Source organism: Oncorhynchus nerka, linkage group LG17, assembly GCF_034236695.1.
Source record: "Oncorhynchus nerka isolate Pitt River linkage group LG17, Oner_Uvic_2.0, whole genome shotgun sequence".
Classification (NCBI taxonomy): domain Eukaryota; kingdom Metazoa; phylum Chordata; class Actinopteri; order Salmoniformes; family Salmonidae; genus Oncorhynchus; species Oncorhynchus nerka.
The window spans coordinates 12,967,860-12,985,275 of record NC_088412.1 but is presented as its reverse complement, the minus strand read 5'-3'; the positions used below and the strand labels follow the sequence as shown (position 1 = coordinate 12,985,275).

At 43.4% G+C, this 17,416-nt stretch overlaps 1 protein-coding gene across 1 annotated transcript; it reads right to left on the bottom strand.

The window, feature by feature from the left end:
• Positions 1 to 5,411: 5,411 nt before the first annotated feature.
• Positions 5,412 to 14,448, bottom strand: LOC115144706 (G/T mismatch-specific thymine DNA glycosylase-like). The gene is made up of 11 exons (XM_029685734.2): positions 14,303 to 14,448; positions 13,969 to 14,039; positions 13,048 to 13,265; positions 12,463 to 12,662; positions 11,544 to 11,613; positions 11,120 to 11,255; positions 10,884 to 10,966; positions 10,397 to 10,491; positions 9,146 to 9,320; positions 8,734 to 8,859; positions 5,412 to 5,889 (listed from the first exon to the last, which is right to left on the bottom strand). Exons 2-11 carry the CDS (start codon positions 14,022 to 14,024, stop codon positions 5,738 to 5,740), a joined length of 1,311 nt encoding a protein of 436 aa, XP_029541594.1. The 5' UTR covers positions 14,025 to 14,039; positions 14,303 to 14,448; the 3' UTR covers positions 5,412 to 5,737.
• Positions 14,449 to 17,416: the final 2,968 nt, after the last annotated feature.

The following is a 17,416-nucleotide window of genomic DNA, read 5'->3' as shown; positions in this document are numbered from 1 at the left end:
AAACCAAAGTGAGAAGACACGAAAACATCAACATTGCACTCAATATTTGAAAAAAAAGACAACTGTTATTATCAGCTATGTGAAAATAGTAGTAGTATGAATTGTAAGGGAAGATAAATAAACAGATAAATATTGGTGGTATTTAGAATGTTGTTCGCTCCACCAGTTGCCCTTTTCTCATGGCAGCGTACTACAAATCTAGCTTTAAATTATTATTTATTTTTTAAATGTAACACTTATTTTACCAGGTAAGTTGACTGAGAACACGTTCTCATTTACAGCAACGACCTGGGGATTGCTGCTGTGATTGTACAGTCAGGTGAAATACCAAACAGATATGGGAGTTTATCAATGTTTGATTTGTGTTATCTGTGGGAAATATGTCTCTCTAATGTGGTCATATATTTGGCAGGAGGTTAGGAAGTGCATCTCAGTTTCCACCTCATTTTGTGGGCAGGATGCACATAGGCAGATATGGCTCTCGAGAGAAGACAGGCTACGGCGGCCTTTCTCAATAGCAAGGCTATGCTCACCGAGTCTCTACATAGTCAAGGATTTTCTTACTTGGGAGTCAGTCACAGTGGTCAGGTGTTGTGCCCCTGTGTACTTTCTGTTAAGAGCCAGATAGCATTCACATTTGCTCTGTTTTTGTGGTTGATTCTTTTCAGTGTGTCAAATACCTATATTTTTTGCTTAGGTCATTGTGTAGCTGTCTTTGGGGTCTGTGTTTGTGAACAGAGCCCCAGAACCAGCTGGCTGAGGGGACTATTTTATAGGTTAGGTGGATATAGAGCTGAACAGCTCTTTTGGGGGATGTAGATAACTAGCGGGTATCATCCTAAATTCTGCTCTGCATGCATTGTTTGGGGTTTGCATTGTACACAAAGTATATATTTTGCAGAATTCTGCTTGCAGCGTCTCAATTGGGTGTTTGTCCTATTTTGTAAATTATTGGTTGGTGAGTGGACCCCAGACCTCACAACCATAGAGGGCAATGGGTTATATAACTGAATCATTTTTTGCCAGATCCAAATTGGGATGTTGAGTTTTATGTTCCTTTTGATGAAGTAGAAAGCCCTTCTTGCCTTGTCTTTTTAGATCATTCACAGCCTTGTGGAAGTTACCTGTGCTGTTGTTTGTTTAGGCCAAGTTATGTATAGTTTTTTGTGTGCTCTAGTGCAACAGTGTCTAGATGGAATTTGCATTTGTTGTCCTGGCTACTGGACCTTTTTTGGAAAACCATTATTTTTCTCTTACAGAGATTTACTGTCAAGGCCCAAGTTTGACAGAATCTGTGCAGAAGATCTAGGTGCTGCTGTAGGCCCTTCTTGATTGGGTACAGGAGCACCAGATAATCTGCAAACAGTAGACATTTGATTTCCAAGTCCAGTAGGGTGAGGCCGGGTGCTGCAGACTGTTCTAGTGCCCTCACCAATTCATTGATATACACTGAGTATCAGTGGTGGTTGGTGTCGTTTAAGACGAGGGAGGATTATTATTATCAGTTCACTTTCACATCAGCCTCATAAAAACAGCATGGTCACTTTGATCATTGTATATATAATTCCTTCTAGCAGCGATCTGTGCTCTCCTCCTGTCACCTTTTCCCTTCTCTTGTGGACTTCAGTGCACAACACATTATCTGTCTGTGACCAGGTGAAAAACCTTTCCAAGCCAAACCTCTACACCATGACCGTTAACCCCTACAAACAACCTACATCGTTGTCACTTTATAGTCAACATAGCTACTAGAACTAACACGTTATTAAACCCACTACAATCATGCAGTACAGTGTACAGTCAGAAAGCAGTTTAGCAGTTACACCGGCGGGCCCTGGTGGCAATAAATTAATAAAACTTAAAGCTTACCTTGACTTGGAAGAGTTTCAGTGTTGGATAGCCCTAGCCAGCTAGCTAACATAGCATCCCTCTCGGTTTGAGCCGGATGTTTGAGTAAAAAACATATACAGTGGGGAGACAAGTATTTGACACACTGCCGATTTTGCAGGTTTTCCTACTTACAAAGCATGTAGAGGTCTGTAATTTTTATCTTTTATCATAGGTACACTACACAAACATCCAGAAAATCACATTGTATGATTTTTAAGTAATTAATTTGCATTTTATTGCATGACATAAGTATTTGATCACCTACCAACCAGTAAGAATTATGGCTCTCACAGACCTGTTCGTTTTTCTTTAAGAAGCCCCCCTGTTCTCCACTCATTACCTGTATTAACTGCACCTGTTTGAACTTGTTACCTGTATAACAGACACCTGTCCACACACTCAATCAAACAGACTCAAACTTCTCCACATTGGCCAAGACCAGAAAGATGTGTAAGGACATCAGGGATAAAATTGTAGACCTGCACACGTCTGGGATGAGCTACAGGACGATAGGCAAGCAGTTTGGTGAGATGGCAACAACTGTTGGTGCAATTATTAGAAAATGGAAGAAGTTCAAGATGACGGTCAATCACCCTCAGTCTGGGGCTCCATGCAAGATCTCACCTCGTGGGGCATCAATGATCATGAGGAAAGTGAGGGATCAGCCCAGAACTACACGGCAGGACTTGGTCAATGACCTGAAGAGAGCTGGGACCACAGTCTCAAAGAAAACCATTAGTAACACACTACGCCGTCATGGATTAAAATCCTGCAGCGCACGCAAGGTCCCCCTGCTCAAGCCAGCGCATGTCCAGGTCCGTCTGAAGTTTGCCAATGACCATCTGGATGATCCAGAGGGGGAATGGGAGAAGGTCGTGTGGTCTGATGAGACAAAGAATAGCTTTTTGGGTCTAAACTCCACTCAAGAACACCATCCCAACTGTGAAGCATGGAGGTGGAAACATCATTCTTTGGGGATGCTTTTCTGGAAAGGGGACAGAACGACTGCACCGTATTGAGGGGAGGATGGATGGGGCCATGTATGGCGAGATCTTGGCCAACAACCTCCTTCCCTCAGTAAGAGCATTGAAGATGGGTTGTGGCTGGGTCTTCCAGCATGACAACGACCTGAAACACACAGCCAGGGCAACTAAGGAGTGGCTCCGTAAGAAGCATCTCAAGGTCCTGGAGTGGCCTAGCCAGTCTCCAGATCTGAACCCAATAGAAAATCTTTGGAGGGAGCTGAAAGTTCGTATTGCCCAGCTACAGCCCCGAAACCTGAAGGATCTGGAGAAGGTCTGTATGAAGGAGTGGGCCCAAATCCCTGCTGCAGTGTGTGCAAACCTGGTCAAGAACTACAGGAAACGTATGATCTCTGTAATTGCAAACAAAGGTTTCTGTACCAAATATTAAGTTCTGCTTTTCTGATGTATCAAATACTTATGTCATGCAATAAAATGCAAATTAATTATCTAACAATCATACAATGTGATTTTCTGGATTTGTTTTAGATTCTGTCTCTCACAGTTGAAGTGTACCTATGATAAAAATTACATGCTACTGTAAGTAGAAAAAACTACATGCTTTGTAAGTAGGAAAACCTGCAAAATCGGCAGTGTATCAAATACTTGTTCACCCCACTGTATTTTTTTTAAATACAACAATTGCTTCTCAATTTTGGAAGAAATTAATGAGAAAAACGGTTCAACTTTTGTCTTTCTCTCTCTGTGTCAACTACTCATTCTCTGATCCTTTAATTGGGTGGACAACGTCACGTCATGCTGCAAGAACTCTGATCGGTTCGAGGATGTCCCTGGGAGTTGTCATTATGATTGTATAAGTCTATGGAAGGGTTATGAACCCAGCGTGAACCAGCAGAGTTCGTCCGTTGTTTGTTGCGTCGCCTCGCCTTAGCTGAGGAACTCATATCTCTTTAAAACCTAACCCTAATCATATTTGCTAACCTAAATTTTTTTTTTTTTAATTTCACATACATTCTTACTTTATAGCCATTTTTTAATTTGCAACTGGCCTATCAAGTGGGAACCCAGCCAGGGTTGCCAGGAGAAAAGCCTTTTCAATTTGATGGTAGGATATCAGGATACAGAATGTGGTTATGAGGGATTATCAGTGCCACTTTGTAAATAAATGCTAAATAGGTGTGTGAAAATGATACATTAATTTATATTTTCATATCAGTGTGCATGATTAATGCCACAAAATTCAAAAGAAATTGAAAATGTTGATTTGCAAATGGTGAACATAACTTCCTAAATGAAAATCCCAAATGGTAAACAGAAAATGGTAAGTGTAAGGTACAAAGAGAAACTGGGTGTTTGTTTTAATTTTCCAACTACCAAATTAGCATGGTCTCTTTTCCATTTTCAAAGTGTATGCAAATAGCTTATCGGAGGCGTGAATGAGGAGAGCAACACGATTCCCACGTGAAGTAGTACTTTCTAGCCATGCTGGGTTCCCTGTGTATTGGTGTGACAAACGGTGCGAGCCCAGGGGTGTATTCATTAGGAACCAAACAGAATGAAACGGGGAGGGACCTACCTGAATTTCTCCAATAGAAACTTAGTTTTTGTTCCAAAACGGTCACTGTTTTGCTATGGAAACCGCTTACCGTTTCAGAACCAAATGGAAGCAAACAGGGCAAAACCAGAGTTTCTACTGAACAAATTCAGATGGGTCCTTCTCCGTTTTGTTTGCTTCCCCTTAATAAACGTTTTGCAACAGAATAAGCGGAATGAATACACATCTAGTCTCCTGTGGCAGAGGCATCCATTCCATGACCCGTAGGTCCACGGTAGCGTTTTGAAACCTGATTGGCTGAACGCATTATGCAACATCCAGGGACTAGCATTGGTGGTCATCTAAACATTTGTCATGATAAGACAAGGCATGGTTATTTCTGTATAATGAAAGGATGGATTTGATTCTGCGTCCAGGGACATATTCTGGTTTGACATTGTAAGATGTCCGTCTTGTTTAGTAAATTATAAACTCTGTTGCTCTGCTTAAGATCAATATATGGTTCAGAGGTCTGATGAATGATATAACGTCATGAGCGTCAGTCATAAGGAGGAAACTGGGGCTACCTTCACCTGAAACGGTCTCTAAAATGGCCTGGAGAAAACTGCTGGGACCGCTAGAAAAGGTGGCTGTGAAGCCAGGAGACGGAAACTAGGGTCGTGTTCATTAGGGCACACTGTAACAAAACTCTAAGCATTTCAGTTCCTCCCTGTTATTCCAGTTCTCTTTAAAAGCTTTCCACTGTTGAATTCACTAGACACAAAGCAGAAGCAAACAGGGGAGGTACTATTTGAATTTGTCCAATAAGAAAAACGTCATTTTCCGTTGCATTATGTTTTCATACGGTGTGCCCTAATGAATACGGCCCATGTCGTCTTGGAACTGTCAGGCACCTATCTTTTTCATTCAACTTGATCACTTTACAAGTCATAATGAACCATGTACATCATTAGGTTCCGGATTCCACAAAATAACTGTCAATGTCAGTTGTACAACTGATTTAATATCTCTGTAATAACAAACTTAAAAATTCCAGAGCACAATTACACTTCCACATGTGAGGGATACAACAAAATCCCATTCTTTAAAAATATAAAAATAAGACACTGGACACATGCTGTATGAAATGCAATAAATAGTTATAAAAATTAATGGGGAATAAAATGGGCTGTGTTTTAAAGAGAGAATTTGAAAAACAGGAGTCCAGTCAAGATGGGCCATTTCTCCTCCATCTTCCTTCTAGTGTGACGCATGCATTATGATGCCTCAGAAACGGTGTGACCCAATGACTTTCTTGTGGGGGCCTTCTTCAAAAGGTTTCAGCTCCCAACTGAGGTTGAGCTACATTGCTACTGTTACAGCTAATGTCCGGTATCTGGTCTGCAAACGACTGTGTCATCCACTGGTCGTATGGCATGTGGTTCAATGGTGTAGCTTGGGCTTGGTCCTTACTGGGCATTGCTAAAAGGAGTATAAAAAACAAACAATTTATTCAGATGTAAAAATGGTATCCACGACTTCATCTAGATTAAGGGCTTCGTCTGACTCTGGGTCAGTAGATTAAGGGCTTCGTCTGACTCTGGGTCAGTAGATTAAGGGCTTCGTCTGACTCTGGGTCAGTAGATTAAGGGCTTCGTCTGACTCTGGGTCAGTAGATTAAGGGCTTCGTCTGACTCTGGGTCAGTAGATTAAGGGCTTCGTCTGACTCTGGGTCAGTAGATTAAGGGCTTCGCCTGACTCTGGGTCAGTAGATTAAGGGCTTCGTCTGACTCTGGGTCAGTAGATTAAGGGCTTCGTCTGACTCTGGGTCAGTAGATTAAGGGCTTCGTCTGACTCTGGGTCAGTAGATTAAGGGCTTCGTCTGACACTGGGTCAGTAGATTAAGGGCTTCGTCTGACACTGGGTCAGTAGATTACGGGCTTCGTCTGACTCTGGGTCAGTAGATTACGGGCTTCGTCTGACTCTGGGTCAGTAGATTACGGGCTTCGTCTGACTCTGGGTCAGTAGATTACGGGCTTCGTCTGACTCTGGGTCAGTAGATTACGGGCTTCGTCTGACTCTGGGTCAGTAGATTACGGGCTTCGTCTGACTCTGGGTCAGTAGATTACGGGCTTCGTCTGACTCTGGGTCAGTAGATTACGGGCTTCGTCTGACTCTGGGTCAGTAGATTACGGGCTTCGTCTGACTCTGGGTCAGTAGATTACGGGCTTCGTCTGACTCTGGGTCAGTAGATTACGGGCTTCGTCTGACTCTGGGTCAGTAGATTACGGGCTTCGTCTGACTCTGGGTCAGTAGATTACGGGCTTCGGACTCTGGGTCAGTAGATTACGTCTGACTCTGGGTCAGTAGATTACGGGCTTCGTCTGACTCTGGGTCAGTAGATTACGGGCTTCGTCTGACTCTGGGTCAGTAGATTACGGGCTTCGTCTGACTCTGGGTCAGTAGATTACGGGCTTCGTCTGACTCTGGGTCAGTAGATTACGGGCTTCGTCTGACTCTGGGTCAGTAGATTACGGGCTTCGTCTGACTCTGGGTCAGTAGATTACGGGCTTCGTCTGACTCTGGGTCAGTAGATTACGGGCTTCGTCTGACTCTGGGTCAGTAGATTACGGGCTTCGTCTGACTCTGGGTCAGTAGATTACGGGCTTCGTCTGACTCTGGGTCAGTAGATTACGGGCTTCGTCTGACTCTGGGTCAGTAGATTACGGGCTTCGTCTGACTCTGGGTCAGTAGATTACGGGCTTCGTCTGACTCTGGGTCAGTAGATTACGGGCTTCGTCTGACTCTGGGTCAGTAGATTACGGGCTTCGTCTGACTCTGGGTCAGTAGATTACGGGCTTCGTCTGACTCTGGGTCAGTAGATTACGGGCTTCGTCTGACTCTGGGTCAGTCTGACTCTGGGTCAGTAGATTACGGGCTTCGTCTGACTCTGGGTCAGTAGATTACGGGCTTCGTCTGACTCTGGGTCAGTAGATTACGGGCTTCGCCTGACTCTGGGTCAGTAGATTACGGGCTTCGTCTGACTCTGGGTCAGTAGATTACGGGCTTCGTCTGACTCTGGGTCAGTAGATTACGGGCTTCGTCTGACTCTGGGTCAGTAGATTACGGGCTTCGTCTGACTCTGGGTCAGTAGATTACGGGCTTCGTCTGACTCTCTGGGTCAGTAGATTACGGGCTTCGTCTGACTCTGGGTCAGTAGATTACGGGCTTCGTCTGACTCTGGGTCAGTAGATTACGGGCTTCGTCTGACTCTGGGTCAGTAGATTACGGGCTTCGTCTGACTCTGGGTCAGTAGATTACGGGCTTCGTCTGACTCTGGGTCAGTAGATTACGGGCTTCGTCTGACTCTGGGTCAGTAGATTACGGGCTTCGTCTGACTCTGGGTCAGTAGATTACGGGCTTCGTCTGACTCTGGGTCAGTAGATTACTCTGGGTCAGGCTTAAGGGCGTCTGACTCTGGGTCAGTAGATTAAGGGCTTCGTCTGACTCTGGGTCAGTAGATTAAGGGCTTCGTCTGACTCTGGGTCAGTAGATTAAGGGCTTCGTCTGACTCTGGGTCAGTAGATTAAGGGCTTCGTCTGACTCTGGGTCAGTAGATTAAGGGCTTCGTCTGACTCTGGGTCAGTAGATTAAGGGCTTCGTCTGACTCTGGGTCAGTAGATTAAGGGCTTCGTCTGACTCTGGGTCAGTAGATTAAGGGCTTCGTCTGACTCTGGGTCAGTAGATTAAGGGCTTCGTCTGACTCTGGGTCAGTAGATTAAGGGCTTCGTCTGACTCTGGGTCAGTAGATTAAGGGCTTCGTCTGACTCTGGGTCAGTAGATTAAGGGCTTCGTCTGACTCTGGGTCAGTAGATTAAGGGCTTCGTCTGACTCTGGGTCAGTAGATTAAGGGCTTCGTCTGACTCTGGGTCAGTAGATTAAGGGCTTCGTCTGACTCTGGGTCAGTAGATTACGGGCTTCGTCTGACTCTGGGTCAGTAGATTACGGGCTTCGTCTGACTCTGGGTCAGTAGATTACGGGCTTCGTCTGACTCTGGGTCAGTAGATTACGGGCTTCGTCTGACTCTGGGTCAGTAGATTACGGGCTTCGTCTGACTCTGGGTCAGTAGATTACGGGCTTCGTCTGACTCAGGGTTAGAAGGTAAAGGGCTTCATTGCCTAAATCCTGAAGTAACCCTTTAACAAACCAACAGCTGTATGAATAGTGATGACAAGTCATTCATCTTTAGGGTCTAATTTCCTATCAGCCGAGATGCACTAACGAAAGACAAAAAAAAAAAAACACTCTTCAGAAACTTGCTCTCACCGGTCTCTTTGGTGGAGGAAATGTTGCAGTAGCTTGTGCTTTGCCTTGCCTCCTCGCGCTCCCCGTCGCAGGTCTCGTACGCAGGATCCACCTGCTCCTCCTTGATGGCCATCCTCTTAGCATCCTCTGTAGCAGTGGTACAGGAAATACAAGATTAGTGATCAACAACACTGCTCTTCAACACGATTGCCAATCTAGAGAGCACACCCTCATTTATCATTTGAATGTTCACCACGACTGAATATAATTGGCGTAACATGAAGCGCCTGATGGCATCCTTATCAATGGCATTATATTCCGTATATATATCAGAGATTCAGTTAACGGGTTTCTCATGTTCGTTCTGAAATAGCAGCGTGAACAAGACTTTGAAGTGTGGCAACGCTCAACTCCGTCATGACCATTATTTTACCTTTGGCAAGTCCCAAGTCGAAGTGGTACTCAGTCTCTTGCACCTCGCGGACCACTGAGACCACACCTTTGATCTTGTCCCGTAGCTCCTTCAGCTTGATGTAGAAGTGAACCTTGTCCTGAGCGCGGGGGAACTGGGCACAGCGGGGGCTTGACGAAGGCATCAAGTAGCACACCTAGGATGTATGCAATGAGTGAAGACAATCGCAACGTTGCAGGTAGAAATGTTTGGAGACGACACAGCTCACAGCTCTACGTGACATAACGCTAAACTTGATCTACAATACATTTCTATCTGAATCTATAAAGTTGTACCCTCTTGAACAGACCCCAAAACAACAGTCGGAACAGACAATGAGAGAATGGATACAAACATGTGCGACTAGTTACTATACTGAACAAAAATATAAAAACGCAACATGCAACAATTTTAAAGATTTTAAGGAAATCTGTCAATTGAAATAAATTCATTAGGCCCTAATCTATGGATTTCACATGACTGGGAATACAGATATGCATCTGTTGGTCACAGATACCTTGAAAAAAAAAGGGGGGGGGCGTGGATCAGAAAACCAGTCAGTATCTGGTGTGACCACCATTTGCCTCATGCAGCGCAACATCTCCTTCAAAATAGAGTTGATCAGGCTGTTGATTGTGGATTGTGGAATGTTTTCCCACTCCTCTTCAATCGCTGTGCGAAGTTGCTGGATATTAGCAGGAACTGGAACACGCCGTCATACACATTGATCCAGAGCATCCCAAACATTGGGTGACATGTCTGGCGAGTATGCAGACCATGGAAGAACTGCAACATTTTCAGCTTCTAAGAATTGGGTACAGATCCTTACGACATGGGGCCGTGGATTATCATGCTGAAACATGAGGTGATGGCAGTGGATGAATGGCACGACAATCTCTGTGCATTCAAATTGCCATCGATAAAATCTAGTTGTGTTCGTTGTCAGTAGCTTATGCCTGCCCATACCATAACCTCACCATGGGGCACTCTATTCACAATGTTGACATCAGCAAGCTGCTCGCCCACCTGTCAGGTGGATGGATTATTTTGGCAAAGGAGAAATGCTCACTAACAGGGATGGAAACAAATTCGTGCACAACATTTTTGAGAAATAAACTTGTGTGTGGAACATTTCTGGGATCTTCTATTTCAGCTCATGAAACATGAGACTAACACTTTCTTTACATGTTGCGTTTATATTTTGGTTCAGTGTATTTTGGTAAAACTACTTACTGTTTCGGTTTCTGGGATTTTGTATGGCTGTAAGCCAAACTCGAGTTTCTTTGCCTTCACTCCAAAGATTTCTTTGCTGAAAATTTCGTAAATACCTGCCGAAGAAGAGTAATTTAACCTTAATTCAACTAGGCAAGTCAGTTAAGAAAAAAATATTATTTACAATGACGACCTACACCGGCCAAACCCGGACGACGCTGGGACAATTGTGCACCGGCCCTATGGGACTCCCAATCACGGCCGGTTGTGATACGGCCTGGATTTGAACCAGGGTGTCTGTAGTGACGCCTCTAGTACTGAGATGCAGTGCCTTAGACCGCTGTGATACAGCCTGGAATCGAACCAGACCGTAATGCAATGAATATCATCATTAAATTATGTGGGTCTAACTTTTGTCGAAATGACAAGTATTTCTGTTTTTATCTGTAAAAGACCAAACATAAACTATAATTGTAATTACTGATATCCTCTTTAAAAATGTGCTCACATTTTCCGTTGAAAGCTGCGATTAGTGGCTTGTATTTCTTCAGCTTCTCCACCAATTGCCGGCCTCCTTCACGAAACTCTTTGCTGTAGATATAGTAACAAAGTTAGCCTAGACAATGAACCAATAACCATGACGACTATGAACCAATAACCATGACGACAATTGTAACTAGAAAGAAAATGCATCATGGATGTTTAATGACATCTGTGCTTTTTTTATTACTATAGGTTTGACACCTTGAGAGGTCTTTGCTTCCTGGCGTTGTCCTCTCCACCATGTTGGTAAAGCCAATGCCATACTTCTCCGGCAGGCTCAGATCGTGCATGTGGTTGAGCTGCTCATCAGTAAGACCAGAGAGGAACAGGCATTTCCCTAAGGTCCAAAACAAAAACAATGCTCAATCACTTTCATCATACTGTTACTAATAACGGGGGTTGTGTTCACTAGGCACGAAATGGAAGAAAGCGTTCTAAAACGAGTCAAAGAGAGGAGGTACCGTTTGAACTCGTCCAACAAGAATGGCTTGTTTTTTTATTTTCTTCCGCTGCACAATGTTTTGCTTTGTTGTGCCCTAATGAACATGACCCTAATCAGGCAGTCAGTATGTGGTATTACAGTACTCTGTATGTATGTATGGAAATTGAAGTGAGTGCTACGTACAAAAATGGTTTCCTGGGTTTGGGTAATGTCGTCCCTTGTAGGCTGACAACAGTCCTGGATTGATACCAATCTGAGAAAGGGATCATAAATTATTATTGCAAAATGCTAGAGAGTCATTTTTGATTCGATTCAAATTCACAACACATACATAGTACATGGGTTTAATCTAATGAAAAATTGTGTTTGATCCAATGGGCTATCATCATGGTAGAATGGTGTGTGTATTCCAGGAGCTATCATCAGGGTAGAATGGTGTGTGTATTCCAGGGGCTATCATCAAATCAAATCAAATGTATTTATATAGCCCTTCGTACATCAGCTGATATCTCAAAGTGCTGTACAGAAACCCAGCCTAAAACCCCAAACAGCAAGCAATGCAGGTGTAGAAGCATCAGGGTAGAATGGTGTGTGTATTCCAGGAGCTATCATTAGGGTAGAATGGTGTATTCCATGAGCTATCATTAGGGTAGAATGGTGTATTCCATGGGCTATCATTAGGGTAGAATGGTGTATTTCATGGGCTATCATCAGGGTAGAATGGTGTATTCCATGGGCTATCATCAGGGTAGAATGGTGTATTCCATGGGCTATCATCAGGGTAGAATGGTGTATTCCATGGGCTATCATCAGGGTAGAATGGTGTATTCCATGGGCTATCATTAGGGTAGAATGGTGTATTTCATGTGCTATCATCAGGGTAGAATGGTGTATTCCATGGGCTATCATCAGGGTAGAATGGTGTATTCCATGGGCTATCATCAGGGTAGAATGGTGTATTCTATGGGCTATCATTAGGGTAGAATGGCCTATCATTAATAATGGTACAGATTTTTTTTTAAATGGCCAAACTTTACATAAACAGCCCTACTCAACATCACCAGTCTGAAAATTTCACAAATTAAATTATGTTAAAACTCACTATCAAAATGTCCAGGTTATGGTCAATAATATCTGGCAGGGTTTTGGCCATAACCTCATCCACTGACATGCCATTGAAACGGTTAAGGGTCCTTTTGGCTTTCTTCAGGGCCTCTGCCTGATCGTAGTCCTCCTGCGGTTGGCCCTCCCCCGGCTTCTGTTTGGGAGGCCGACCTCTCTTTCTCTTCCCTGGCGTCGGAGCTAAAAGACAGAAAATGAACAAGTTTGCAGGGGAATCCATTTGAGGCGAGGTGCAGAATCGCAACTCTTGATCACATAATGAGTGATTATCCGGGAAGCAAAAGGGGATTTATAAAAAAATCAGTGATCCTGTGCAGTCGGACTGCATCGTAGTCAATCTCAGACACGCCCAATGATTCTGTGGAAGGTGCCAGACAAATATAATTGGATTGATTACTGGAACAGCACTAGGGTGAGGATAGATCGGTTCATGTTAACACCAGGGTGGTGGGGACTGGGGAAATGTGTACGCAGAGGAGAGAGCGCACAACAAATAGAGCTGTACAAATATTGACCACGCAAACATGGCAGACGGCATGGCTAAGTAAGGGGGGTCATCACATACCTTGTGATGTATCCACAGGCTGATCGTGTTGGACGATTGGCTCTTGATGGAAGTCGTGATGGAAGTCCAGCTCTTGGTGGACAGGGAGGTCCTGGTGGACAGACAGCTCCGTCATGACCCGGTCCTCTCTGGATCCCTCCATGTAATGACCCATATGGCCCGTGTTATGGTACTGCATCACATGTTGAGCTTGGGGGTGCTGCTGGGTGGACTGGTACCTACAGGTCCATAAGACAAAAGAAACAGACTGGGGTGACACCATCTTCTTTTGTTTTCAAATGGGGTTTGTCCAGAGAGGTGACAAACCGGAAGACAAAGAAATGACTGAGGGTCCATAGAGAAACTGTTCATGCTCCTAGAATACATTTCACACACACATTGGTTTGACGTCTCATGTTTCCTGGTCAGAAAACATTTCATGGCCCAACTTTTGGATTTGACATGGGTGCGTGTGCTATTAATGATCATGTTGTAAGGATGCATATGTTTTAACGTCTAGGATTACTTTAGTTAAATGTAAATGGCCTATCAATGACATGTCACCTCACTCTGCATCCATAGAGTAACTTCGCATATAAACTTCCAATTAGTTTTTTTCTTTGCAAATCATTATTTAATCATGTACATTGTACCATGTAGAAATGTCTACCTTCCTGCCGGTCTGTCTTCACAGGATCATAATTGTTTCTTCATTTTAAAAAGTACAGTGTTGAGGGGGGGGGCATGCTTTGTCTAATAATGACATTAATACATAGCCTGCTATTAGGCCATGGCGATAGGAACTGTTTTGACAGTTGTTGCAGAATTAGCTTTATTTAAAACATGTTGATGGAGACCTCCACACTGACACTCCACACTCCACAACAATTGTATTTTATGCAAAAACCTCCCAACACACAACGCGTTCGGAGGACAACTCACCACTGTTGAAGATAATCCGTAGGAACCGTCAGTGACGTATACTGCTTTTCTTCCATCTTTACGAGGATTTACTTAAATAAATTAACATTCATGTTGCTGTTAGCTACAGTGATATGCCCTTTTACACTGTAATTTACCACAGTAGGAGTATTGGCAAAACTATCGGCCTTTAGATTTGGCAAACTGATTGTTATCACAACACCACAAAGACGTTTGGTGGTAAGAAGGGTTACAGACAACTAACATTCATTCTAGCTACTAAACAAGCTTGCTGGGAAATTGCAAGGGGAGTATATAAACGTGCTAATACAAGATATGTTGAGTAGCGACATACCTGTTATACATATGTTTAGAATTCCTTTTTCACAAAATGTACCGATTGAGGGCGATCAATGGACCCAAAACAAAGACCATTTAGGAACATTGGGGTGAAGCGTCTTTTCAGTTTATTGTTAGCTTTACCGTAACAAAAGTATTTGCGTTGTCGCCGCCTACTGGGTTGGAGTGTGGAGCTCACATCTTTAATCCATTCAAAATTAAATCAAATGGTTTTGGTCGCGTACACATATTTTGCAGATGTTATCGCGGGTGTAGTGAAATGCTTTTGTTCAACAGTGCAGTAATGCCTAACAATACACCCGAATACCCCAAATAAATATAAAATAATTAAAATTAGAACGAGCAATGTTAGAGTCCGGACAATAAATATATATGTATATGATGGTGTGTATAGACATTATGGACAGTATATGAATAAAAACAATTGTGTACAACAGCAGTTATAGGATGAGCCTTGACTAGAATACAGTACATACATATGAAGTTTATTATTATTATTATTATTGTTAAACCTTTATTTAACCAGGAAGGGCTCATTGAGATTTAAAATCTCTTTTTCAAGAGCGTCCTGGCCAAGATCAGCAGCACCAAGTCATTACAAAAATTACAGACAAACAACATGAAAAACTTCTGAACAATACAAATGGCCAAATAAAAATGTAGTAAACCCAAAATGGCTTTGTAAATAAAAGTATACCAGTGACTGAGCCTACGAGTGACTAGAGAAGGCCAGTCAACCCTGGTATACAAAGTGCAGTGGTGCGTAAGGGATTTGCAGTCTAAAATAAATCTCAAAGTGCCATGGTAAAGGGTGTCAATTGATCTCAAACACTGAGTGGAAGCATTCATATATAAAATATCCCCATACTCGAGTAAAGGCATAAATGTAGCTAATACTAACCTCCTTCTGGCTTCAAAAGAAAAACAGTTGGTAAAACGCTATGTAAAAACTATTGAAGTGACGAGTATTCAATGATAAATGTCCATAGGGCAGCAGTCTCTAAGGTGCAGGGTCGAGTACCGGCTAGTAACAGTGACTAAAGTTCAGGGCAGGGTACTGGGCGGAGGCCAACTAGTGGTGACTTTTTAACAGTCCAATGGCCTGGAGAAGTCCCACCTGCACTGTCTCCGCCTTCTAGATAGTAGTAGGGTGAACAGGCTGTGGCTTGGGTGGCTGAGGTCCTTGATGATCTTCCTGTGATACCAGGTGTTGTAGATGTCCTGGTGGGGGGGGGGGGGGGGGCAGGCAGGCACCACCCCCTGGAGAGCCCTGCGGTTAAAGATGCCTTACCAGGTGGTGATACAGCCCGACAGGATTTTTTATTTTACTAGGCAAATTCTTATTTTCAATGACAGCCTAGGAACAGTGGATTAACTGCCTTGCTCAGGGGCAAAAATACATATTTTTACCTTGTCAACTCGGGGATTCAATCTTGCAACCTTTCGGTAACTAGTCCAACGCTCTAACCCCTAGGCTACCAGCCATTCCATTGAGGATGCTCTCAATGGTGCCACTGTAGAAGTTTGTGAGGGTTTTAGGGGCCAAGTTGGCTTTATTCAGCCTCCTGAGGTTGAAGAGGTGCTGTTGCGCCTTCTTCTCCACACTGTCTGTGTGGATGGAACAATTCAGGTTGTCAGTGATGTGTGGCCCTGTCGATGTGGACGGGGGCGTGCTCCCTCTGCAGTATTTGTATGCTACTCTTCCTGGGGTTTATTATGGATCCCCATTAGTTCCTGCCAAGGCAGAAGCTACTCTTCCTGGGGTTTATTATGGATCCCCATTAGTTCCTACCAAGGCAGCGGCTACTCTTCCTGTATACACTACTCTATACACTACTGGGCCAAAGTTTTAGAACACCTACTCATTCAACAGTTTATTTATTTTTACCATTTTCTTCATTGTAGAATAATTATGAAATAACACATATGGAATCATGTAGTAACCAGAAGTGTTAAACAAATCCAAATATATTTTATATTTCAGATTATTCAAATAGCCAATCTTTGCCTTGATGATAGCTTTGCAAACTCTTGGCATTCTCTCAACCAGCTTCACCTGCAATGCTATTCCAACAGTCTTGAAGGAGTTACCACATATGCTGAGCACTTGTTGGCTGCTTTTCCTTCACTTTGCGGTCCGACTCATCCCAAACCATCACAATTTGGTTGAGGTCAGGGGATTGTGGAGGCCAGGTCATCTGATGCAGCACTCCATCACTCTAATTCTTCAAAAAATTGCCCTTACACAGCCTGGAGGTGCCTTGGGTCATTGTCCTGTTGAAAAACCATCCGCTCACCCACACCGGATCATCCGTTCACCCATACCGCGTCTCACAACAGCGTTTGGAACCAAGATCTCCAATTTGGACTCCAGACCAAAATACACATTTCCACCGGTCTAATGTCTATTGCTCGTGTTTCTTGGCCCAAGCAAGTCTCCTATTATTATTGTTGTTCTGTAGTAGCGGTTTCTTTGCAGCAATTCGACCATGAAGGCCTGATTCATGCAGTCTCCTCTGAACAGTTGATGTTGAGATGTGTCTGTTACTTGAACTCTGTGAAGCATTTATTTGGGCTGCAATTTCTGAGGCTGGTAACTCTAATTAACTTATGCTCTGTAGCAGAGGTAACTCTGGGTCTCCATTCCTGTGGCGGTCCTCATGAGAGCCAGTTTCATCATAGCGCTTGATGGTTTTTGCTACTGCACTTGAAGAAACTTTCAAAGTTCTTGAAATTTTCTGCATTAACTGACCATGTCTTAAAGTAATGATGGACTGTCGTTTCTCTTTGCTTATTTGAGCTGTTCTTGCCATAATATGGACTTGGTCTTTTACCAAATAGGGCTATCTTCTGTATACCCCCCCCCTTGTCACAACACAACTGATTGGCTCAAACCCATTAAGAAGGAAAGAATTTCCACAAATGAACTTTTATCAGGCACACCTGTTAATTGAAATGCATTCCAGGTGACTACCTCATGAAGCTGGTTGAGAGAATGCCAAGAGTGTGCAAAGCTGTCATCAAGGCAAAGGGTGGCCATTTGAAGAATCTCAAATATAATATAGATTTGTTTTCTTTAAAACATTTTTGGTTACTATATGATTCCAAA